At 41.7% G+C, this 25,863-nt stretch overlaps 1 protein-coding gene across 2 annotated transcripts in view; it reads right to left on the bottom strand.

Moving 5' to 3' along the window:
- Nucleotides 1-25,863, bottom strand: part of hbs1l (HBS1-like translational GTPase) — a 204,926-nt gene that overhangs the window by 58,512 nt on the left and 120,551 nt on the right. For both annotated transcript variants that reach the window (XM_068026247.1, XM_068026241.1), the window contains exon 5: nt 197-299. In XM_068026247.1, coding sequence (XP_067882348.1) covers nt 197-299 — 103 coding nt within the window. The remainder of the gene's footprint in view (nt 1-196; nt 300-25,863) is intronic.

Genomic DNA, 25,863 nt, shown 5'->3' with positions numbered 1-25,863 from the left:
CAGTAAGGCAGTTCAGATTTAAAAACAATCTCTTACTCTAATCAAGATATGTATTGCTTATCTCTAAAAACTATCTTTACTGTGTTGTACTTCCCACGATACTTTTGGCAAAAACATTTAATATTAAAAACATTTGACTATTCAGGTAAAAAAATGCAATTAAATATTTAATCAATTTAAGAGCAGAAAGAGTTACCTTGGTATATTAAAGCCTGTTATTTGTTTTCCAGATACTGTCATTTTTGCTACTTTTGGCACAATGTCAGCATCAACTCTAGCAGGTTGTTCCCTTGCTTTACCTAAAGTACAAGTGCAATAAGATCAGAAACGTAGAATAATGCACAGCAGTAAAATTTACTACTACAGATGCAGTTATAACGACCATTTTTGCTTCAATGCAAAGCAGATTAGGTGAAGCAATACAAAAGATGGCAAAATAACTCTGGAATCAGGTCAGACTTCCTAAATGCACCAAAACTAAGCAATGTGACAATTCCTTAGAAAGGCTGCCTCACACCACTTGGCCTTAGTATTGTGTATGGTATAACTATGGTATGAAGCTAGGTTTAACAATGTGCAGGTGGTCCCCTCATGGGCACCTTATAGTTGTACCACAGAATCATTTTAATATCTGAATGCTCGTGTCCGTGCTCTCAAATATTTTACTTATCGGTGAACAGATCTCTGCACGCGCGCAGACCTCTTTTCTGTTGGGCAGAGCTGAAGCCCCAACGCAAATCCTACCAGCCAGGCATTGTGCTCCAAGTATAGGTCTCAGAAGAAAACTGCAATACACCTAGCATAAAATACGACTAGACTGCAGCAAATGACCACACTTGCCTTTCAGACAACCCAAAAAATGGATCAAATGCGTTGTGCACTCCGTCACAGGAGCCTGAATTTCTGAAGCATTTCCTAATACAAACTGCACTCATATATATGGAAGATCATTGACCTGAAATGCTAACTTTGTTTCCCTCTCCACAGCTGCTGCCTGACTTGCTGAGTATTTCCAGCATTTTCTGTTTTTATTTCCAATTTTGTGTTCCTATCTAACTTTCCTGTGGACTGGTGCACAATTACACACAAATGTTGAAAGTAACTCTTTTAAGGAAAAGGGCTCAGCATGTGGTAACTGGTCACCATACAGGTAATTTGGCAAAATTCTTTTTTCAGCCATGCAGCCAACATGTTATCAGTTACCATACCCAAAAAAACCCTTCCACTCAAATTGCACGAGTTCTTTACTTTGCTTGAATTCGATATCACCTTCTGTATGTACCGGGGTCCAACACTTAGGTGCTGTTAATACTGGGAACAACTTGTTTTCTTTTATCAAGACTTCCAAAAAGTACTATACTATAACACGAGACATAAAATGAGCCACTGTAAAGCAGATGATTTCGATTAAAAGATGGACTTTCAGACAACAAAATAATTTCACAGCTGTGTTTCAGACTCAGGATTAAGTTTTAAGAAAGATAGCTTTTGACACTCTACATTAAATTGGTTAAACGATCGAAGAATCTTTCCCATTTATATTAGGAGCACTTTTGTCCAGCAAAGACATCAAAACCTGGAGTGGAAAGTTTGGTGACAACTTCTCTTCCCTCTGGGCGAGTACAGAAGCAGGAATGGGAAATATTGTTTACAATAGGTTTACAATTCAGAAACAGCTAATAAATTTAACGGTTGGTATTTGGAAGAGGTTTGCATCTTTTCTCATCATCTTAATGTTCGCAGCAATGCTACCCTTCTGGAGCACATCAGAATCAGGCCAAAAGGTGAAAGAAACACCAACCCTCACTTGGAACATTTCTACCGCAAAGAAATGCCAGGAATTACAAATTTTGCTTTATCTCCTTACAGTCTGAAAAGATAAAAATGTTTTAAACAACAACACTTTAACCCTTTTCTCACACACGTTGCAAAAATTTCCATTTTTTTTAAATACACGAATTAGCAGTCATTATTGACAACTGACTGCAAATGGGGAAACTTTTTTTAAATAACCAGAAGGTCCTCAGGGAAAAAAATGACAAAAACAGAATTTTGAGGAATAGTTTTATCCTCCTAAGCTCCCTGTGTTGATATTTATTAATTTGATAGTACAATCCAAAAAGAACTTAACGCTGGCCCTTCCCTCGACAAACATATGAGCAATGCATTTTCACTTGTTTTCCCCTCTTCTGCAGGACTGACCCATGCTGAACTATGGTGCTGCCGGTGCTAGCAGTCCTCTGGTGCCTCACCCAGGTGACCATTCTTCATCTGTGTGCGTGAATAGAGAGCACCAGCAAGCATTCAGTTATGGCGGTTTGGCAGCCAAGCCCAATCTTGTCCTTACTCAATAGCCAAACATATGTCTTTTCAGCAGTAGCTGCTAGATAGTCATCAGGAATAAGAACTCTCCCTGGACCTAGGACACTGTAGTGAATTTTACTTCCTAGACTTGGATCAGCTAACTCATCAGACTGCAGATTAAATCAGATACCATTTACTGGCCTATTCCAATGCTCTCTTGGGCAGCCTCCCACCTACCACCCTCCATAAGCTTGAGCTCATCCAAAACCCTGCTTCCTGTATCATAATTCACACTAAATCCTGTTCCTATCACCCCAGTGCTCACTGACCTATGTTGGCTCCCGGTCTGGTAATGCCTCAGTTTTAAAAGTCTTATCCTTGTGTTCAAATTCCTCCATGGCCTCACCCCTCCCTATCTCTGTAACCTCGTTGTAACCATCTCTGTAACCTCCTCCAGCCTTAAAATCACCGAGATCTCGGTGCTCCTACAATTCTTTCCTCTTGCGTATTCCAGATTTTCTTATTCTACCACTGGCGACCATGCCTTCACCTGTCCAGGCCCTAGCCTTTGACATTCCCTTCCACCACCTCTCTCTCCTCCTTTAAGTCACTTGTTAAAACTTACCTCTTTGACCAAGTTTTTGGTCACCCATCCCACTTTCTCTTTATGTGACGATGTCAAATTTTGTCTGATAACACTCCTGTGTTTAAATTAAAGGTGCTACATAAATGCAAGTTGCTGTTGCCTGACTGATGCAGTACCACATTACACAATTCACTTACCCTTTCACTAGAATCGAGGCCTTTAGTATAGCTTTTCTTCACCCCTCCTCTCCCCACACTTAATGTTAAAAAAAATCATTAACAGCAGGCAAGGGAATCCCGAGAAAACTATTATCTTTACTTTTAGCAACCCTGTTAAAAATGGTGTTACAGAGATGATTTACTTAACTTACCTGAATAATGTTGGAACAAGATGATGATTTAGGTCTTTCTCGTACCTTCAAGTTTCACTTCACAATCATTGAAGTCTGCAATTTTAGTAGTATCAAGGAAATGCAAAATGAGGGTAATGTGGTTGATGTGGTGCAGATGGACTTCCAAAAGGTGTTTGATAAAGTGCCACATAACAGGCCCGTCAGCAAAGTTGTAGCCCATGGAATACAAGAGAAAGTGGCAGTATGGATATGAAGTTGGCTGGGTGACAGGAAATGGAGAGTAGTGGTGAACTGTTGTTTTTCAGACTGGGGAAGGTATACAGCGGTGTTCCAAAGGGACAGTACAAGGACCACTGTTTTTCTCGATCTATATTAGTGACCTAGACTTAGATGTACAGGGCACAATTTCAAAATTTGCAGATGATACAAAACTTGGAAGTATTGTGAACTGTGAGGAGGATGGGGTAGACTTCAAGAGACCATAGACAGGATGGTGGAATGGGCGAACATGCGGCAGATGAAATTTAATGCAGGGAAGTGCGAAGTAATACATTTTGGTAGGAAGAATGAGGAGAGGAATCACAAAATAAAGGATACAATTCTAAAGGGAGCGCAGGAATAGAGAAATCTGGACAAATATGTGCGCAAATCGTTGAAGGTGGCAGGGAGGGTTGAGAAAGGAGTTAAAAAGGCATATGGGAGTTTAAATAGAGGCATAGAGTACAAAAGCAAAAAAGTTATGATAATCCTTCATAAAACACAGGTTCAGTCTCAACTGGAGTATTATATCCAATTCTGGGCACTACGCTTTAAGAAGGATGTGATGGCTTTCGAGAGGGTGTAGAAAAGATTTAAGAGAATGATTCCAGGTATGAGCGACTTCAGTTAAGTGGATAGATTGGAGAAGCTGGGGTTGTTTGCCTTAGAGAAGAGGAGGTTGAAAGGAGATTTGACAGAGGTGTTCAAAATCATGAGGGATCTAAACAGATTGTCAGAAGGATCAAGAACCAGAGGACACAAATTTAAACTGATTGGCAAAAGAGCGAAAGGCAACATGAGGAAAAACTTTTTTATGCAGCGATTGGTTATGATCTGGAATGCACTGCCTGAAAGGGTAGTAGAGGCAGATTCAATCATGGCTTTTAAAAGGAAATTGGACAAGCACCTGAAGGGAAAAAAATTGCAGAGCTATGAGGAGAGGGCCAGGGAGTGGGACTAGCAGAGTTGCTTTTGCAGACAGCTGGCACAGACTCGACAGGTCGAATGGCTTCCTTCAGTGCTGTAACCATTCTTTGTTTCTATCATTTTATAAAATACTTTAAAACTTTACAGGCACTAATGTGACTAAATACAATATCCCTATACATTGGCCTTGTTGCTAAACATAGGAAAAACAAAAAATAACCACCACCTCATAAAATGCAATGCTGTTCCTCTGCACATCCTTAATATAATTTCCAATTATTTTCTTTCTCCTTAAAGGCTACGACCAAGTCTTCCTAATAAAACAGAAAGATGTTTTACCCATAACTACTATCGATTTTATTGTGTCAGGCTAGTCGGAAGTGCAATTCAAATAAGACATGATGGATGATGGCAGATTTCTCCACCAACAGAAGAAAGAGATTTCACTTTCGCATAACACTTCCCCATCTAGTGATCCAGCTGGGAGCAGAAATACAAGTTCCTAATTAGGCCAAACCTGCAACCCTCTGGTCAGCATCTTTTTTTAAATAAATATAGGAACAGCTCGATTACTTGGATATCATATATATTATTGGAATACTTGCATGCCAAACAGCAGAATTGAAACATATAAGATCTTGAGGAGGTCTTGATAGGGTGGATGTGGAAAGGATGCTTCCCCTTGTGGGAGACTCTAGAACTAGGGGTCATTGTTTAAAAATAAGGGGTTGCCCATTTAAGACAGAGATGAGGAGAAATATTTTTCTCAGAGGGTCATGAGTCTTTGGAATTCTCTTCCTCAAAAGGTGGTGGAAGCAGAGTCTTTGAATAAATTTAAGGCAGAGATAGATGGATTCTTGATAAGCAAGGGGGTGGAAGGTTATCAGGGGGGTAGGCGGGAATGTGCAGTTGAGGTTAGAATCAGATCAGCCATGATCTTGTTGAATGGTGGAGCAGGCCCGAGGGGCCGTATGGCCTACTTCTGCTGCTAATTTGTATGTTCGTATGTAAGCAGCATGCAATAGACAGAGCTAAGCAACCCCATAACCAACGGATCAGATCAAAGCTCTGCAGTCCTGTCACATCCAGTCGTGAATGGTGGTGGAAAATTAAACAACTAACCGGCAGAGGAGGCTCCACAAATATCCCCATCCTCAATGATGGGGGAGCCCAGCACATCAGTGCAAAAGAAAAGGGTGAAATATTTGCGACCATCTTCAACCAGAAATGCTGCGTGGATGATCCATCTCAGCCTCCTCCTGAAGTTCCCCAGCATCACAGATATCAAAGAACAAAGTACAGCACAGGAACAGGCCATTCGGCCCTCCAAGCCTGCGCCGATCTTGATGCCTGTATAAACTAAAACGTTCTACACTTCCGGGGACCATATTCCTCTATTCCCATCCTATTCATGTATTTGTCAAGATGCCTCTTAAACGTCGCTATCGTACCTGCTTCCACCACCTCCCCCGACAGCAAGTTCCAGGCACTCACCACCCTCTGTGTAAAGAACTTGCCTCGCACATCCCCTCTAAACTTTGCCCCTCGCACCTTAATCCTATGTCCCCTAGTAACTGACTCTTCCACCCTGGGAAAAAGCTTCTGACTATCCACTCTGTCCATGCCATTCATAACTTTGTAAACCTCTATCATGTCGCCCCTCCATCTCCGTCGTTCCAGAGAAAACAATCAGAGTTTATCCAACCTCTCCTATTCTTCATTCAATTCAATTCATTCCATGTGATATCAAGAAACAGCTGAAGGCACTGGATATGACAAATGCCATGGGTCCTGACAACATCTCGGCTGTAGTACTGCAGACTTGTGCTCCAGAACTAGCCATGCCCCTAGCCAAGTTGTTCCAGTACAGCTACAACACTGGCAGCTACCCGACGATGTGGAAAATTGCCCAGGTATGTCTTGTCCACAAAAAGGAGGACAAATCCAATCTGGCCAATTGCCACACCCTCAGTCTACTCTCGATCATCAGCAAAGTGATGGAAGGGGTCATCGACAGTGCTAGCAAGCACCCTTTAAACAGTAATAACCTGCTCACTGATGCTCAAGTTTGGGTTCTGCCAGGCCACTCAGCTCCTGACCTCATTACAGTCTTGATCCAAACATGCACAAAAGTGCTGAACTCGTGAGGTGAGGTGAGGGTGATTGCCCTTGATATCAAGGCAGCATTTGATCGAGTGGAGCATCAGGGAGCCCTAGCTAAAATGAAGTCAATGAGAATCAGGGGAAAACTCTCCACTGGTTAGAATCATACCTAGAACAAATGAAGAGCATTGTGGTTGCTGGGTCCACTCATTTCAGCCCCTCGATATTGTTGCAGCAATTCCTCAGGGTAGTGTCCGAGGTCCAACCATCTTCAGCTGCTTTATCGATACCTTCCCTCCATCATAAGGTCAGAAGTGGGGATGTTCACTGATGATTGTACGATGTTCAGTATCATTCGCAACTCCTCAGATACTGAAGCAGTTTGTGTCCATACACAGCAAGACCTGGACAACATTCAGGCTTGGGCTGAAAAGGGGCAAGTAACATTTGCGCCACACAAGTGCCGGGCAATGACCATCTCCAACAAGAGAGAATCAAACCATCTCCCTTTGACATTCAATGGCAATACCAGTGCTGAATCCCCCACTAACATCCTCGGGTTTACCATTGACCAGAAACTGAACTGGAACAGCCACAGAAATACCGTGGCTACAAGAGCAGGTCAGAGGCTGGGAATTCTGCAGTGTGTAACCCACCTTCTGACCCCCCCAAAAGCCTGTCTACCATCTACAAGGCACAAGTCAGGAGTCTGATGGAATACTCTCCACTTGCCTGGATGAGTGCAGATCCAACAACACTCAAGAAGCTCAACACCATCCAGGACAAAACAGCCCACTTATAGGGCACCGCATCCACCTTCAATATTAATCCCTCCATCACCACGCATAGTTGCAGCAATGTGTACCATATACAAGATGCACTGCAGAAACTCACCACGCCTCCTTCGACAGCATCTTCCAAATCATTGACCTCTTCCACCTCGAAGCACAAGGGTAGCAGACACGCGGGAACATCACCATCTGCAAGTTCCCCTCCAAACCAAACACCATCCTGACTTGGAAATATATCGCCGTCCCTTCACTGTCACTGGATCAAAATCCTGGAACACCCTAACAGCACTGTGGGTGCACCCGCACCAGATGACTGCAGCGGATCGAGAAGGTGGCTCACCACCACCTTCTCAAGGACAATTAGGAACGGGCAACAAATGCTGGCCTTGCCAGTGGTGCCTACATTCCATGAAACGAACAAAAAAAATCCCTTTTATCTACTAAAGCGGGTGTTGAGAACTTCCAAATAGTATTCAAACATTAATATAAAATGTCAGTAATTCACTCAAAGAAGAACTTTCTCCAACAGGCCAAATATTTAGAATATTAAAGGTCTAAATTGCTCATTCTCAAAAAGATTCCTCTTCCTTGATGGCCCAGCTGAATGAATATCAACAATACTGGAGTCATGGGGTGCATTTTTTGCAGTATGTAAATTTATTTATCTTCTCAAATCTACAATCATCTCAGCAGGCCTTAATTCTTGTGGAAAATCTAAAACCCAGAGTCAAATTATGCAACAGATATCCGAGTGGTGCACGAGTGGCATTTGCTCATGTTTCATGTATAAAATCTGACATTAATACACAGTATAGATAGGACTGGATGGCATAAAGAATTAGTCACTTGCCTTTTAACCTCTGGGAGCGAGATTCAGATTCAACCCTGACTGATGAGATGCAAGGCTCCTCCTTTTGCTGGCTGTAAGGATCTTACATGAAATGAGTTTGGCAATCTCAATCCAATGCCGAGTGGGAATAGGCTCACAGTAGAAAAAAAGACCCCAATCTGGCAATCTCATTCAGGGAGGCAACAGAATGTAGCAGGTATAATATTACTGTGCAGTAAGCAATGCCTTTCAGAGGTAGGGACTCGGGTGCATTGCTACTCTCTGTCTGCAAGGAGCAGATTTATGTCCACCTGACCTTGGAATGCTGATACTGACTCTGCTTGCCTAAAATTGGGAAGTGTTCCATCTCCCATCAAAGTAAACCTCACCTTGATGAGCAAAAGAATCAACTCAATGTTAGGTATTGTTAGGTGGAAAGGTTTTCATTTATGATAGTTGTCAAATGTAGCTGTCATCTGAGAATGCCTATTTATCTCCAGTCAACATATACCCATCCTTCTCTGATCTGGATGACAGGACAACAAACTCTGATTAGCCCATTATCTGTATTTTTATTTGTTCTCAGGATTTGTGCAACACTGGCAAGACCTCATATACTGCCTGTCCCTAGTTACTCTAAGATGATGCTGAAGAAGGTCAATATTTTACCCCAGACTCATAAAGAGACATGTGGCGATGATGAAAAGAGGGAAAAAGACTAGATAGTTACATTTTTAATTTTCTCACAATGAACAAAACATTAAATGTCTCCCCAATGCCTGTCCACCATCTATAAGGCACAAGTTAGGAGTGCGATGGAATACTCTCCACTTGCCTGGATGGGTGCAGCTCCAACACTCAAGATGCTCTACACCATCCCAGACAAAGTAGCCCATGGATTGGCACCTTCAACATTCATTCCCCCCACCATGACGCACAGTGGCAGCAGTGTGTAACATACACAAGATGCAGTGCAGTAACTCACCAAAGCTCCTTCAACAACATCTTCCAAACCCATGACCTCTTCCAACTAGAATGACAAGGGCAGCAGATGCACAGGAACACCACCACCTGCAAGTTCCCCTCCAAACCATACACCATCCTGACTTGGAACTATATCGCTGCTCCTTCACCGTCGCTGGGTCAAAATCCTGGAACTCCCTTCCTAACAGCACTATGGGTGTAGGTTCAAGAAGACAGCTCACCACCACCTTCTCAAGGGCAATTAGAGATAGGCAACAAATACTGGCCTAGCCAGCGACACCCACATCCCGCAAACGAATAAAAAAAGTGCCATGATCAAAGAAAGTTTAATTGCATTACCGTTAGCAATAGGAATTGTTCGAGAAACACACACATTGACCGGAATTTTACGGTGGATGGACGGGAGCCGGACTCCGACGTGAAAGTCGGTGGCGAACCCGCTTCCGCCTCGCCTGGGGATCCGTCCCGTATTTTACAGATCCCAGGCTTTAACTGACCCAAGGCGGGACTTCCACCCACTTGAGGGAGGAGGTCCCGCCTCAGTGAGCTGCCGGCCAATCAGCCTGCCACTCAATTTTACGCCGCCCCCACACCACCATCCAACCCGCTGGGGCGGCATCAAATTCCGGCAATTAACTTTCAATTACTATCCTAAAAATTGACTGACCTGGAAAGTTTCACAATAAAGGTTTAAGTAGTTTATCTGATTGCAATTACAATTATAAATAACCAGTATATTTGCCACACTTCAGCGCAACTTTAGGACTCCAAAACCAGAAAATGCACTACTTTATTTAAAGAAATGTCAAATATTTTGGGGCTTTTTCCACTAAGGAAACCAAACAGAATCAGATCTGGTGGGGAAAATGTCAAGTCTGCCACTGACTCAGTTCAGATGTAACTTCTACTTTTAACACAAAGTATCATGGATTTTCGCTCCCTCCATGCCTTTTGAACTGAGTACTCACTTTAGAACATTGCTAACCTAGAATCTAAATATATTCTAACAAATAGGTGAGCTTATGTGGTTTTGTTTGTAAAAGACATCACCTTTAAAATGCAGAGTTTAACTATATTTTTTATTAAACCAAAATTGTTACTCAGATCTCTGGTATGCACCTTGTCAAGAAGGATCTGCTGTCTGAACTAAACCGAAATGGTGATGAGGTTCACAAAAATCTACCATACACCTTGCAAACCACAACACCAACCACTGCACAGGTTCGGGTTGTGGTCAAAGTTGTTAAAGATATGCTTCAGGTGGGGGAAATTAAATACCACAGAGTCCCTTGCTTTGCAAAATTTACACTGAAAACTTACTGCCTGTGCAACATCCAAGACTAGGTCTATATTCAGAGCAAAGGTAACTTACGTATACTGTTAGAGCCTTGGACTCAACAATCAGGCTTAACCAGACCATTTATGAACAGTTGCTGGTGAAATCTTTGTTTATGTCTGTCCATTTATCATACTTCACACAAATGAAGTTCAGTACTGTAAACCACAAAGTGTCATGCTTAACATGTTTTGTGCACAAGTGGTTATTTATTTTCATTGTCTGTTATCAGTCTATCATCTATTTAAAAATACAAAATAACATTCAAGTTCTGTACTAACCTATTTTAGAACATATTTAAACAGAATTTTAACACAGAGTACAAGTTACCTTCAAACGTTTGTAAAAATATCTACAATAATTTGAGGAAAATGTGCTCATTGTTGTTAAATTTAAAAGGCAACCCGAGTACCTCAGGACTTGAGTGTTTAAAATCTATGCAGTTCTGCTAGTGCTCACATGGAGGTGCTATTTCATTAAAACTGCACAAAACTACACAACACATCAATATCACTTGATATATTCAGCAATCCGGATACTTAGTTCAACATCATTGAAGTACAACACAAATATATCATAGAAAATCTTTAAAAATTTAAAACAATTGCTTCTCAATAACATTTGGAAGACTGAAGGACCTGCTCTTAATCAAGATTATTTCTAAAATTAGTCCTGTATAACTTTCCATTACCACAATTTATGCATCAAGTATGTTACTAATATGGAAGTAATGTTGAAAAGTAAAGTTGCAAAAGATTTTCTCCTAGCTCTTTTGCATCAAATGTAAATCAGATAGAAATTTATCATCGCTATACAACAAATAGACATTAAGTGTCTGACTACAAAGTTACATAATTTTAGCCAGATAAGTCTCTGAAATTGAACATAAAATATCTGAAAATGAAAAGCAGAAATAAGTTTTAGTGCAAAGAATCCATCTCAACTGACGATGATCTCTAGAAAAACTATTAATTTCAAGTCATTTTGCACTGCCATACCAAGCGTCTATCTGCATAGAAGGGCTCATTAATTACTGGTAATAGTTACTATGCAGCAAGATGCCAAGAGGCCAATGAAAGAAAACAGATTATTTGTTTTGATATGTATGGTTTACAATAATTGGTTCTTAAAAACACGCTTTCCTTGAAACAATACTTTACAAAACTACATTACAAAGCACGTTGTTCCGTTCTTCAGGTTTGGCTTGGTACAAGAATTTTAATCTTGTCTTTAAACTGACCCCTATGTCCCTCCCACCTTTCTCATACCCAAAGAAAAGACTGGGAACATTAGTTGTTCATAAACAAGGTTATTTCCTGCACATAAAAATATAACTAAGGGGATTTCCAGCTAGCTACATCTTAACCTATTACACCTTACAATACCAGCTGAAACTGTGCTAAACTGTGAAACATACCAATGTTAAATCACATTTAGTTTGCTGATAAGCAAACTATACAACTGGTTTAAAATCAATCGACAAACTACAAATGGGAATAGTTTTACTAATTGATGCCAGTGGGGGGGGGGGGGGGGGGGGGAGATAAATGAGTTGTCCTTTATCCACTTATTCGCACTTTGTCACTTAATATGAGAAGATACAGTATGAATCATTACCACAGGGATTATATGGTGAAAAAATAGCACAATTTGATGGAGACTGTTTTGGTGACAACAGGTGGCATAAAACAAAAACAAAAATTCCAGAGCATATTTTGCAAAACCAACAGAGATGAAGAGAGACTGTTTTGGTGACAACAGGTGGCATAAAACAAAACATAATATAACCATCATCATCACCGTGCAAAATTCACATATAAATTTTTACATTTTTGTACAGTGCAAGCAAGTTTCATTACCATTTTGAAATGGAACACCATTTCCTCAAAATTTCATATCCGTAATTAGTAAAACAAAAATATAAAATCATGAATTTAAATTGAGTCATACAAAATTGGCTGTTGGGACAATGTTTTTACTCAGTAGCGTTAACAGCAAACATGGAAGATCCTCTTAACGACTGCCTGAGGTGATACCACATCCGCATATACATGATCAAGTCATATTAGGATTTTCTAATAATCTGGGTGGTTGCCAGACTCTTCTTTAAAATCAGTCCCCTTTTTGTAATGAGGTTATTCATACTTATCCACTTCCCCACCCTCTCAGTTCCTTAATCATTTTCCACCTGCTCTTGTTCCTCTTCAGTTCCATCACTGCCTAAGATGATAGGAAGGCTGCTCCTTTTTGGAAACTAATGTGGTCAAACATAGCTTTCCAGTGCAGCAAACTAAACATCTGGGGTCAGAGCTGATTGGTAGCACTTTAGGAAGCTGTCCCTTCAGCAGGTGAAGATGCCAGCTTAGCTGCACTGCCAATCCATGACTGGGTGGAAATTATTACGGTGCAATTATGCCCAGATACGCCATCAAGACCACTGACAGGCCACTCAGTACATCATACATTACAATAATGATAGGTCCTTTCATTAAAATTATGACAAATATACAAATATATCCTACAACTTAGCATGGTTCCAAACTTCTTAGGATGGACTGGGAGTAAAAGAGATTAAAGGGATGGCATAAGATAAAGGTACACATCTTGAGGATGACTGTTAAGGTACAATGAGGACCAAAAGTTTCACTGGAGACCAGAGAGTGGAGGATCTAATAGACTTTAGTGGGCATAAAACTTGATAGCCATAAATGAACAAAATAGGGCTATGGGAGGGAGTTCTCTATTAAGATCAGAATTTGAAGAGAAAAGTGAAAAAGGTTAGCTTCTATTTTAGGGAGAGCTAGCCTTTAAAACATGAGGATGAGAGAGGGGGGAAAGGAAGATCAAAAAAGATTGAGACATCTTTGGTACAGGTATACCTACTGATGGAAAAATCAAAAACCTGTCTTTTGTCTACAGATGCTAACGGATCTACGGCACCTTTCTAACATTTTGTAATTTTGCTCCAGATTTCCAGCATTGTTTGGCAACAATTAAGACATACTACATCGTTAAAAAATCACTTACAGGCAAATGGACAAGCCCGAACATTTTCTGGCGTGTTTAGTGGGTATCTATCACGTAAGCACCACAAATTCACACCCTTCCATGTATTTTAATGCCACGTCTCTCAGTGAGATACCGTTATAGCGAAACTTCTGGAGCAGCAGCACATCTCAGACAACAACTTCCTAATTTCCATGTTTTAACTGCACACATGTAGATGCCAGAAGTTGCTGTCATTTTCACTTTTTTTTATAATAGTGAGTCCTGATGGCAACCATTATTCTTACTGCAAAATTTGGGCCTATATCTTCAGAATTTCCTTGCCCCTAATTAAAGCAATAGGAATCTTGTTCTTTTACTTTTTCCAAAGATAGTTTCTTCATGCTTGTCAAGTTTAACCGACAGCTACCATCTTAATTTTGGATGGTTCCATTCTTAGTGCTTCATATGTTCACTGTGTCCTATGATCTTAAATTGTCAATGCTTCAACATCTCCTCCACTGCTAATTTTGTTACATGAAAGACACTACATAATGGTAAGCAGTTGTTGTAAAGCTGCTTCCAATAAACTTAGTTGTTCTCATCATGCCAAGCACTTCTTCAACAACTCAACTGGTTCCTCTCTCATCTCAACTTTAATGTCTCCATGTCTTCTGCAACTTTTCTTGCATTTCTTTATTTTATTGATATGGTCATGCTCCTACGAACCTCCCTTTCTTCTTCCTTCTGTGTACACTATTTGACAAGCTTTTTTTCCTTCTATAAATCCTCATCACAATGAAATGAATACTTATTAGGAAGTCTACTTCTCTAATTCATTCTTTTCCAGAAACTATGCAGTTCTTTACCTCCCAGTCTTTCAATTGTACAATGTTCAGGCTTTTAAAACCCAAGTTTGGCATTATTAATCACTACTTTCTAATTTATCTCATCAGCTTTCATTTTCAACATTGGCAGTGTCCTGCAATATGGCCTTTCACCTTCGTTTTTCAACAAAAATACACAATCATTTCCACTGAGTGTGCAAAATTGCTGGCCCAATCAATGAACAGGGTAACTGTTTACTGTCAACATTACAGATTGCAGCACATATCAGTCAAACGTTTTGTAAATTTAAAATTAAACAAAAGCCGTCGAGGGAAAAAAATGACATTATGACCGCTAAGAAATCAATTTGCAATTTTAGCTATACTGATATTAGTGACGATGTTGCATACTTCAACACATTCAAGTCAAAGACAGGGCTAGTATGAACAATCTTGGTACAAGATTTACTTATACTTATGTTTAAACAAAGGCTTTACAATTTGGGATTGCTAATTATGGAACAAGAGAAAAGTAACATTGAAATATATAGCATCTACAGATGTTATACGGGGGTAATATGATGCTTAGAACGCCACACTGCACAAGAGGTCTGAGGATCAGGGCCTTGTTTACTTAAATTGGGCAAGCAGCTGGCTGCTGCCGCACCTTAACATGTAGCTCACTTATGTCGCCTACAAAAGTACTGGGCCACTTGCTTCAGCTACAGTGACCCGAAGGCAAGTCTTGGAACAGGGACAGCAGGTTGTGGCTATGGGAACAGGGCAGCCAATTGCTAATATTGTCAAGGAAGCACTCAGCAGGTCAGGCAGCATCTGTGGAGAGAGAAGCAGAGTTAACGTTTCAGGTCTGTGACCTTTCATCAGAACTGAGTCAAGGGAGCACACCTGCTCCTCCTGGCTATGCCATAACATTTCGGAAAAACTTACGTTTTTTAAAAAATATAACACTTTTTTAGCAGTCGCTGCTTAGGTTGTAGCAGCCACTGAAGAAACATGAGACACACAGGCCTGATGCCTTCCTCAATCATCACAATTTCTGTTTAACGGGACCAGAACAGGTATTACATATGTAAGGGATCTGACCTGCTTTAGGTAGCCGCCAGGGGCGCCTGAAAAATTGCCCAACCCAATTTCTGGTCGGACATCTTTCAACTGGCTGGGAAGTAGGACGTTAAATCTCAAAATTATGCCCAAATATGTTTTTAACAATTTTTTTTAAGGTGAGTTATTTTGAATTTTTTTTTTAAGAAGTATCATGGGTGCAATGAGGCCCAATTTCTACCTCTAGATTTTTGAGAAAAATATTTCTCAGCATGTTTCAAAAGCAGCTCACCTTGTAAGTGGAATTTAATATTTTGATTTTAAAAAAGGGAGACACTTCCTTCATAATATCTGGGATTTGAATTTTTTGGTATAGTACAGCTAAAACTTTGTAGCTTGTTAACAGATTAACCAACAAAGAATAATGTTTAAATAAATTTTCCAATCAGATATTTGCACTTTTGAGTCTGCTTGATGGAGGATGCAATTCTAGTCTAACGACTGAAGTAACCACACTCTAATGCAAGGGTGAACTGATACAGGACATGGTTGTGTGTTTCACTCCCAAGATTACTTGTTACTGGAACTTGAAAGCCACTGTTGCACACTGTTTAACCTGTTCTCAGACAGGTAAATGGCAAGGAAATATAGCAAATTAAGATGGAGGAAAAATTAACATTTGCATTCTCATCCCTTGAACATGTGCCTCTCATTCAACTATTCACAAAGTGTAGCTGATATCCCAATGGGAGAAAATCCCCACTTATTTATCATCCTCACACCAAAAGGTACAAGAAGCTTTTTTTTTAAAAGAGAGTAGGAACTTGCACTTCTAAAATGCCTTTCACTTTCTCAGAACATCCGAAAGCACTCTATGACCAATTAAGTACATTGTGAAGTGTAGTCACTGTTGTATTGTAAGTAAATGCTGCAGCCAATTTAATCATATCTAGCTCCTACAATCAGCAATATAATAAATTACCATAGATGTTTTCGTGGTGCTTGCTGATGGATGAATGTTGGTTTCAAATAGTGCCACAGGATCTTCTACGTCCATGTAAGCAGGCAGGACAGGGTCTCAATTTCATGTCCCATTCAAACATTGGCACCTCTGACAATTCGGTATTTCTCAGTACAACACTGAAGTGTCAGCCTAGATTATCATGAGGAGTCTGGACAAAGTAGATAGGGAGAAACTGTTCACATTGGCAGAAGGGTCAAGAACTAGGTCATCAATTTAAGGTGAATGGCTGAAGAACCAAAGGTGGCATGAGGAAAAACTTTTTTTTGCAGTAGTTAGGATCTGGAATGCACTGCCTGAAAGGGTGGTAAAGGCAGATTCAATCATGGCTATCAAAAGGGAATTGGATAAGCACTTGAAGGAAACAAATATGCACGGCCATGGGGAGAGGGCCAGGGAGTGGGACTAGCTGAGCTGATCTTGCAGAGAGCTGACACAGACACGACAGGCCGAATGGCCTCCATCAGTGCTATGACCATTCTATGATTATGCACCCAAGTCTCTTGAATGGGCCTTGAGCCCATGACTCAGAGACAAGAGTTCTACCATTGAGCCAAGACTGCCCTCCAATTAGATATCCATTCTAGACTTACAGTAAATTGAAAAAGCTTGGCAGAAAAATTAATTTCTATTTATTTAGAACAAAGCCACCAGTGAAGACCTTAGGATGAAAATAGCCATTGGAGAAATCAAGAAAACTTACAGAAACCTTCACAAGCTACTCATCTCTGCCTATGGATGCCTATACAGATAAAACACCTGCTCTCTATGTGATAGCATGACAGACTTTACGTAATGGTGGAAGCAAAGGTTGGAGTGGACAAACCACATTACACACAGAGGGTTTCTGTTTGATCACTACACCTGTTTAATTAGTTCCTCAAAAAGAATTTCAGTTCCTAAAAAGGCGCAATCACGCTATATACATAGAACCCACAAGTTTTTCTAGACAATTTAATAGTTGTACTAAGCAATTTTTATAATCACCAACATACAGTAATATACTGCAGCAACATATGCACATTGCAAATTACATTCTGGAAATTGTAGCTTTTGTCTTCCGCAGTAGCACTGCAGCAACTCACCAAGGCTCCTTCGACAGCACCTTCCAAACCCGCGTCCTCTATCACCTAGAAGGACAACAGCAGCAGATGCATGGGAACACCACCAGCTGCAAGTTCCCCTCCAAGCCACCCACTATCCTGAATTGGAACTGTATCACCAGGTCAAAATCCTGGAACTCCCTTCTGAACCACACCTACATCACATGGACTGCAGTGGTTCTCAAGGGCAATTAGGGATGGGCAATAAATGCTGTCCTTGCCAGCGACGCCCATGTCCCTTGAAAGAATAAAAAAAAGTAGATGCTTCCCTAGTGGAGCCCTCCACTCTGCTTTGTGATGATACAAGTTCTCTTATGTCCTCTGCAACTTTTTCTAGAGGAGTTAAAGAACCAGTGTCCAGTTCCCCTATAGCTCAGGTGGCCACAATACAGAGTACCACTCCATGAAAGATTCTTCCAGTGCCAAGTCCTCGTAGAACACAACAGCCAGAATTCTGCAAGTATATCAAAACAAAGTGGCATAATTTTGGTACGAAGCTAAGATATTGACCAATGATTGGACTATATATTTTTTTGAATTGATGTTTTATTGTTCACAGCTTGCATTTGTGAAGGATCTGATTTTTTGCATTGGGAATCCTCACCATTGGCAATCCCTTGTGTGGAGGATGATTCTTCCGCGCAGAAGAAGTGAGGGTGGGTGGAAGCGAGATGTCAGTGCTGACTGTGGGTTCGCAGATGGCTTATGAGTGCTATCTTAGCCTTGCAGTGAGGACATCAGTTGTTGGATGGTAGAAGTGGTTGGTGGTGGATTGTTGGCTCGAGCAGCTTTCTTCCTGTCTCTCTCGCTGTTCTCTCTCAGTGGCTGCTCTTGTTGACTGGAAGGTCACGACACCATTTTTGATGACGGATCACCATTTTGGTCACAATTGAGCATCTGCTTCCATGTGTTAATAGAGCAGACCCTCATGGAGGCTTTATTATCTTCCAAACGTTTCCTTTGGGTCCCATGTGAACGGGCTCTCTGGCGTAGCTCTAAGTAGATCACCTGGTTGGGCTTGCTTGAGTCGGGTATTCTGATGACATGTCCAGTCCATCTCAGCTGATTTGAGATTGTCATGGCCTCTATACTTGGCAGAAATGTGTCTTGGAGGATGCTCATGTTTGTTCTTTTGTCCTCCCACTTGATTCGCAAGATCCTTCTAAGACAGCATTGATGACGTTGTTCTAGGTAAAGGCCTGCTCGGGTCTGGAAAAGAAACCCGACCCGAACCCGACAGAACCACATCGGACCTAAGCCCGACCCGGCCCGAGTCCTTCCAATTTTTCCTGCACCCGACCCGACCATAGTGCACTCACTGTACTTACCACTCTTGAACGGATGGAATGGAAGGAAGCTGCACTGCTGCAGCATGAGCGCAATGACGTCATAGAGTCGTTCACTGTGCAGACTCAGAGTCTGTGGTGTACTGTGGAGTACTGTGTGTGCCCGACCCGGACCAACTCAACCCGAGCCCGAAAGCCGGACCCGGAAGAGCGACCCAACCTAACCTGAACCTGACACGTCATCGGATCCCATCGGGTTCGGGTCGGGTAGCAGGCCTTTAGTTCTAGGGTCTTGAGTTGATTTTCATAAGTGGTCCAATCTTCAGCACTGTAGAGAAGCATGGGGTGAATCACTGCCTGTTAGATGTTGAGTTTACTGTCAGATCTGATATCATGATTCTCAGAAATTCGAGTACATAACTTACCATAGGCTAAGCTAGCACATAGGATTCAGTGGTGTACCTCTTATCAATGTTGGCTTTTTGGGATAGATAGCTTCCAAGCTATGGAAAATGAGGGACAGTTTCCAACACTTCACCATGAATTTCAATTGAAGGCATTGGATTTGATACATTTGGTGTGGGTTGGTATAGGACTTTGGTCTTCCAGTTGTTCAGGGCAGGTCCAATGCTCTTGTAGACTTCAGTGAATACTTTCTTCAGAGTGAGCACTAACTTGTGCGTCATCAGCATACTGTAGTTCTATTACAGAAGCGGTTATTGTCTTGGTTTTGGACTTCAACAGGTTGAGATTAAAGAGTTTATCATCAACGCGATAAGTTATCACTGTACCTGGGTGGAACCTGCCAGTAGTAAGTTGCAGCGCTGCGCAAGAAAGATTGAGGTACTGTTGGTGCAATGGCATACCCCTGTCTGATGCCTGTTTTGACAGGGAAGAGATCTGGAGCCATTGCTTAGTACTGTTATTTGCATATTGTCACGTAGCATCAAGGAGCCCTAGCAAAACTGAGGTCAATGGGAATCGGGGAGAAAACCCTCCGCTGGTTGGAGTCATACCTAGTGCAAAGGAAGATGGTTCTGGTTGTTGGAGGTCAATCATCTGAGCTCCAGGACATCACTGCAGGAGTTCCTCAGGGTAGTGTCCTAGGCCCAACCATCTTCAGCTGCTTCATCAATGACCTTCCTTCAATCATATGGTCAGAAGTGGGGATGTTCGCTGATGATTGCACAATGTTCAGCACCATTCATGACTCCTCAGATCATGAAGCAGTCCGTGTAGAAATGCAGCAAGACCTGGACAATATCCAGACATGGGCTGATAAGTGGCAAGTAACATTCACGCCACACAAGTGCCAGGCAATGACCATCTCCAACAAGAGAGAATCTAACCATCTCCCCTTGACATTCAATGGCATTACCATCGCTGAATTCCCCACCATCAACATCCTAGGGGCTACAATTGACCAGAAATTGAACTGGAGTGGCCATATAAACACCGTGGCTACTAGAACAGATCAGAGGCTAGGAATCCTGCGGCGAGTAACTCACCTCCTGACTTCCCAAAGCCTGTCCACCATCTACAAGGCACAAGTCAGGAGTGTGATGGAATACTTTCCACTTGCCTGGATGGGTGCAGCTCCAACAACACTCAAGAAGCTCGACACCATCCAGGACAAAGCAGCTCGCTTGATTGGCACCCCATCTACAAATATTCACTCCCTCCACCACCGACGCACAGTGCCAGCAGTGTGTACCATCTACAAGATGCACTTCAGCAATGCACCAAGGCTCCTTAGACAGCACCTTCCAAACCCGCGACCTCTACCAACCAGAAGGACAAGGGCAGCAAATGTATGGGAACAGCAACACCTACAAGTTCCCCTCCAAGTCACACACCATCCTGACTTGGAACTATATCACGTTCCTTCACTGTCGCTGGGTCAAAATCCTGGAACTCCTTTCCTTACAGCACTGTGGGTGTACCTACCCCACATGGACAGCAGCGGTTCAAGAAGGCAGCTCACCACCACCTTCTCAAGGGCAATTAGGGATGGGCAATAAATGCTGGCCTGGCCAGCGACGCCAACATCCCATGAATGAATTTAAAAAATAATAATGTATTATACAACTCATTTAAGTTAAGACACAAGTATGCAGGGATATTATGCAATATTATTGAAAAATTTAAACAAAGGAGTCTGATTTCATTAAACCAGTGTGAAACCTGGTATTGTGCAGCGAGATAGGATTAGCAGCAATCATAAGATTATTGAATTTTAATTCCGTTTGGGGGAGCGAAGAATGGGTCCAAGACTAGTATTTTAAACTTAAATAAGGGCAATTATGAGGGACTGAAAGCAGAGCTGGCTAAAGTGAACTGGCAAATTAGGTTAAGGGATAGGAACAGAGATGCAGTGGCATACATTTAAGGGGATATTTCAGAATACACTGAAGATACATTCCAACAAGAAAGCAAAATTCCAAGGGGACTCTTTATCGGTGATTAACTAAAAAAATTTAAGATAGTATCTAACTTAAAGATAAAGTATATCATTGCATAAAGATGGGTGGCAGGTCCGACGATTGGACAAAATATAAAGAACAGCAAAGAATGACTAAAAGATTAATAAGGAGGGAAAAGAGAAAAGAGAAAGCTAGCTAGAAATATAAAGACAGATTATAAGAGTTTCTATAGAAATGTTAAAAAGAAAAGAGTTAACAAAGTGAGCGTTGGTCCTACAGAAAGTGAGTCTGTGGAATTAATAAGGGAAAATAAGGAGATGGCAGATGAATTAAACAGGTATTTTGCATTGGCCTTCACTATTGAGGATACAATTAACGTCCCAAAAATAGCTGTAAATCAGGAAATAGAAGGGAGGGAGGAACTCAAGAAAATTACAATCACCAGGGAAGTGGTACTGAGCAAATTGTTGGGAGCTGTGGGCTGACAAGTCCCCGGGGTCTGATGGACTTTATCCTAGGGTTCTAAAAGAAGTAGCTATTGAGATATTTGATGCGCTGGTTTTAATTTTCTAAAATTCCCTAGATTTAGGGACGGTTCCATTAGATTGGAAAATAGCGAATGTATTTATTCAAAAAGGGACACAGAAAGAAGGAAATTACAGGTGAGTTAGCTTAACATCTGTCTTATGGAAAATGTTGGAAACTATTAAAGCAGGGCACTTAGAAAAATTCAAGATAATCAGGCAGAGTCAGCATGGTTTTGTGAAAGGGAAATCATGTTTAACCATAGTTTTGTGAAAGGGAAATCATGTTTAACCAATTTATTGGAGTTCTTTGAAGTAATGTGCTGTGGATAAAGAGGAACCATTGGATGTACTGTACTTAGATTTCCAGAAGTCATTTGATAAGCTGCCACATCAAAGGTTATTGCGAAAAATAAAAGCTCATGGTGTAGGGGGTAACATATTGGCATGGGTAGAAGATTGGTTAGCTAACAGGAAACAGAGATGGGTCATTTTCTGGTTGGCAAGATGTAACGAGTGGTGTGCCACAGGGATCAGTGCTGGGATCTCAACTTTTTACAATTTATATAAATGACTTGGATGAAGGGACCAAAGGTATGGTTGTTAACTTTGCTGATGACACAAAGATAGGTAGGAAAGTAAGTTGTGAAGAGGACATAAGGAGACTACAAAGGGATATAGATACGTTAAGTGAGTGGGCAAAGATCTGGCAAATGGAGTATAATGTGGGAAAATGCAAAATTGTCCATTTTGGCATGAAGAATACAAAAGAAGCATATTGTCTAAATGGTGACAGAATGCAGAGCTCTGAGATGCAGAGAGATCTGGGTGTCCTAGTGCATGACTTGCAAAAGGTTAGTATGCAGGTACAGCAAGTAATTAGGAAAGCTAATAGAATGTTATCATTTATTGCAAGGGGAATTGAATACTAAAGTAGGGAGGTTATGCTTCAGTTATACAGGGCACTGGTGAGACCATATCTGGAGTACTGTGTACAGTATAGGTCTCTTTATTTAAGGAAGGATGTAAATGCATTGTAAACAGTTCAGAGAAGGTTTACTAGACTAATACCTGGAATAGGCGTGGTGTCTTCTGAGGAAAGATTGTTCAGGCTAGGCTTGTATCCGCTAGAGTTTAGGAGAGTACGAGGCGACTTGATTGAAACATATAAGATCCTGAGGGATCTTAACAGGGTGGATGTAGAAAGGATGTTTCCCCTTGTGGGAGAATCTAGAACTCGGGCCACTTTTTAAAAATAAGGGGTCGCCCATTTACGACAGAGATGAGGAGATCATTTCTCTCTCAGAGGGTCGTGAGTCTTCCTCAAAAGGCAGTAGAAGTACAGTCTTTAAATACTTTTAAGGTAGAGGTAGATAGATTCTTGATAAGCAAGAGGGTGAACGTTATCAGGGGCAAGCAGGAATGTGGAGTTGCGGTTACAGTCAGATCAGCCATGATCTTATTGAATGGCAGAGCAGGCTCGAGGCGCCGAGTGGCCTACTCCTGCTCCTAATTCGTATGTTCGTAAATGGTTAGAAAAGCTGAGCGATAAATTCTTTTGAAGAATTTGAGCAAAACACCACCAAAAAGGTGCATTCTTAACACTATTTAGCTTTCTTCCACTAGTAGTACCTCATTGTGAAGAGATGATCTCTATGTAGACTGCAAAGAATGCTGCATTGTAGGCAAATTGCAACAAAGTTTTGAAAAAGCATGGCATTATTTCATATGGCCAGATGCTTGCTAGCTTGAATGTTAAGTTAAATTTCCAACATAATAATGACATATTTACCATAACACTGGTTTCCTACACAAACACTGCACATCTACTTCCTACAGATCACTGTTCTGCCAAGAAGAATCTACTTCCGTATTTCTATAACACTTTGGAAAGAGACTATCTACCCCTCATTCCAATGGCCATCTTATAATGCATGACATTTGCAGCTGGTTACTACTACCACCTTAGTATAACTTTTAATCTGAGCATTAAAATCTTTCCGTGGCAAATGTAGGCACCAAGATAGAAAATACCATACAAATTAAAAGGTATCTTTTTGGAATAGGCTTACCCAAAGGTGCGCATGGTTAACGTGCAAGAATTAAGACCGTCTTTATACTCTCACAAACTATGGATGACTCTGGAATCAAAAAGAACCAAAGGAACATGCGGAGCAAGAAAGAATACTCTGTAGTTCTGATTACACCAACGTCAGTGGTAGGGAAACTATTAGAGAGGATTCTTCGGGACAGGATTTACTCCCATTTGGAAACAAACAAACTTATTAGCGAGAGACAGCATGGTTTTGTGAAGGGGAGGTCGTGTCTTACTAATTTGATTGAGTTTTTTGAGGAAGTGACGAAGATGATTGATGAGGGAAGGGCGGTGGATGTTGTCTATATGGACTTTAGTAAAGCCTTTGACAAGGTCCCACATGGCAGACTGGTGCAAAAGGTGAAGTCACACGGGATCAGAGGTGAGCTGGCAAGATGGATACAGAACTGGCTCAGTCATAGAAGACAGAGGGTAGCAGTGGAAGGGTGCTTTTCTGAATGGAGGACTGTGACTAGTGGTGTTCTGCAGGGATCAGCGCTGGGACCTTTGCTGTTTGTAGTATATATAAATGATTTGGAGGAAAATGTAGCTGGTCTGATTAGTAAGTTTGCGGACGACACAAAGGTTGGTGGAGTTGCGGATAATGATGAGGATTGTCAGAGGATACAGCAGGATATAGATCGGTTGGAGACTTGGGCGGAGAAATGGCAGATGGAGTTTAATCCAGACAAATGTGAGGTAATGTATTTTGGAAGGTCTAATGCAGGTGGGAGGTATACAGTAAATGGCAGAACCCTTAGGAGTATTGACAGGCAGAGAGATCTGGGCGTACAAGTCCACAGGTCACTGAAAGTGGCAACGCAGGTGGATAAGGTAGTCAAGAAGGCATACGGCATGCTTGCCTTCATCGGTCGGGGCATAGAGTATAAAAATTGACAAGTCATGTTGCAGCTGTACAGAACCTTAGTTAGGCCACACTTAGAATATTGCGTGCAATTCTGGTCGCCACACTACCAGAAGGACGTGGAGGCTTTGGAGAGGGTACAGAGGAGGTTTACCAGGATGTTGCCTGGTCTGGAGGGCATTAGCTATGAGGAGAGGTTGGAAAAACTCGGATTGTTTTCACTGGAACGACGGAGGTGGAGGGGCGACATGATAGAGGTTTACAAAGTTATGAGCGGCATGGACAGAGTGGATAGTCAGAAGCTTTTTCCCAGGGTGGAAGAGTCAGTTACTAGGGGACATAGGTTTAAGGTGAGAGGGGCAACGTTTAGAGGGGATGTGCGAGGCAAGCTTTTTTACACAGAGGGTGGTGAGTGCCTGGAAATTACTGCCAGGGGAGGTGGTGGAAGCAGATACGATAGCGACGTTTAAGAGACATCTTGACAAATATATGAATAGGAAGGGAATAGAGGGATATGGGCCCCGGAAGTGCAGAAGGTGTTAGTTTAGGCAGGCATCAAGATCGGCGCAGGCTTGGAGGGCCGAATGGCCTGTTCTTGTGCTGTTCTTTCTTTGTTCTTGTTTTTTCTTAGTAGAAAAAAATTCTCATTTTTAGAATGCATTACCACAGGCTCCAGAAGCTGGCCGAGCGCGTCTACCCTGAGGCACAGTGTGGCTTTCGTGCAGAGAGATCGACCATTGACATGCTGTTCTCCCTTCGTCAGATACAGGAGAAATGCCGTGAACAACAGATGCCCCTCTACATTGCTTTCATTGATCTCACCAAAGCCTTTGACCTCATCAGCAGACGTGGTCTCTTCAGACTACTAGAAAAGATCGGATGTCCACCAAAGCTACTAAGTATCATCACCTCATTCCATGACAATATGAAAGGCACAATTCAACATGGTGGCTCCTCATCAGAGCCCTTTCCTATCCTGAGTGGTGTGAAACAGGGCTGTGTTCTCGCACCCACACTTTTTGGGATTTTCTTCTCCCTGCTGCTTTCACATGCATTCAAATCCTCTGAAGGAATTTTCCTCCACACAAGATCAGGGGGCAGGTTGTTCAACCTTGCCCGTCTTAGAGCGAAGTCCAAAGTACGGAAAGTCCTCATCAGAGAACTCCTCTTTGCTGACGATGCTGCATTAACATCTCACACTG

This window comes from Heterodontus francisci, chromosome 3 (assembly GCF_036365525.1).
Source record: "Heterodontus francisci isolate sHetFra1 chromosome 3, sHetFra1.hap1, whole genome shotgun sequence".
NCBI classification, from domain to species: domain Eukaryota; kingdom Metazoa; phylum Chordata; class Chondrichthyes; order Heterodontiformes; family Heterodontidae; genus Heterodontus; species Heterodontus francisci.
Note: the sequence above shows the minus strand (reverse complement) of the source record. Positions and strands in the feature narration are given on the sequence as shown.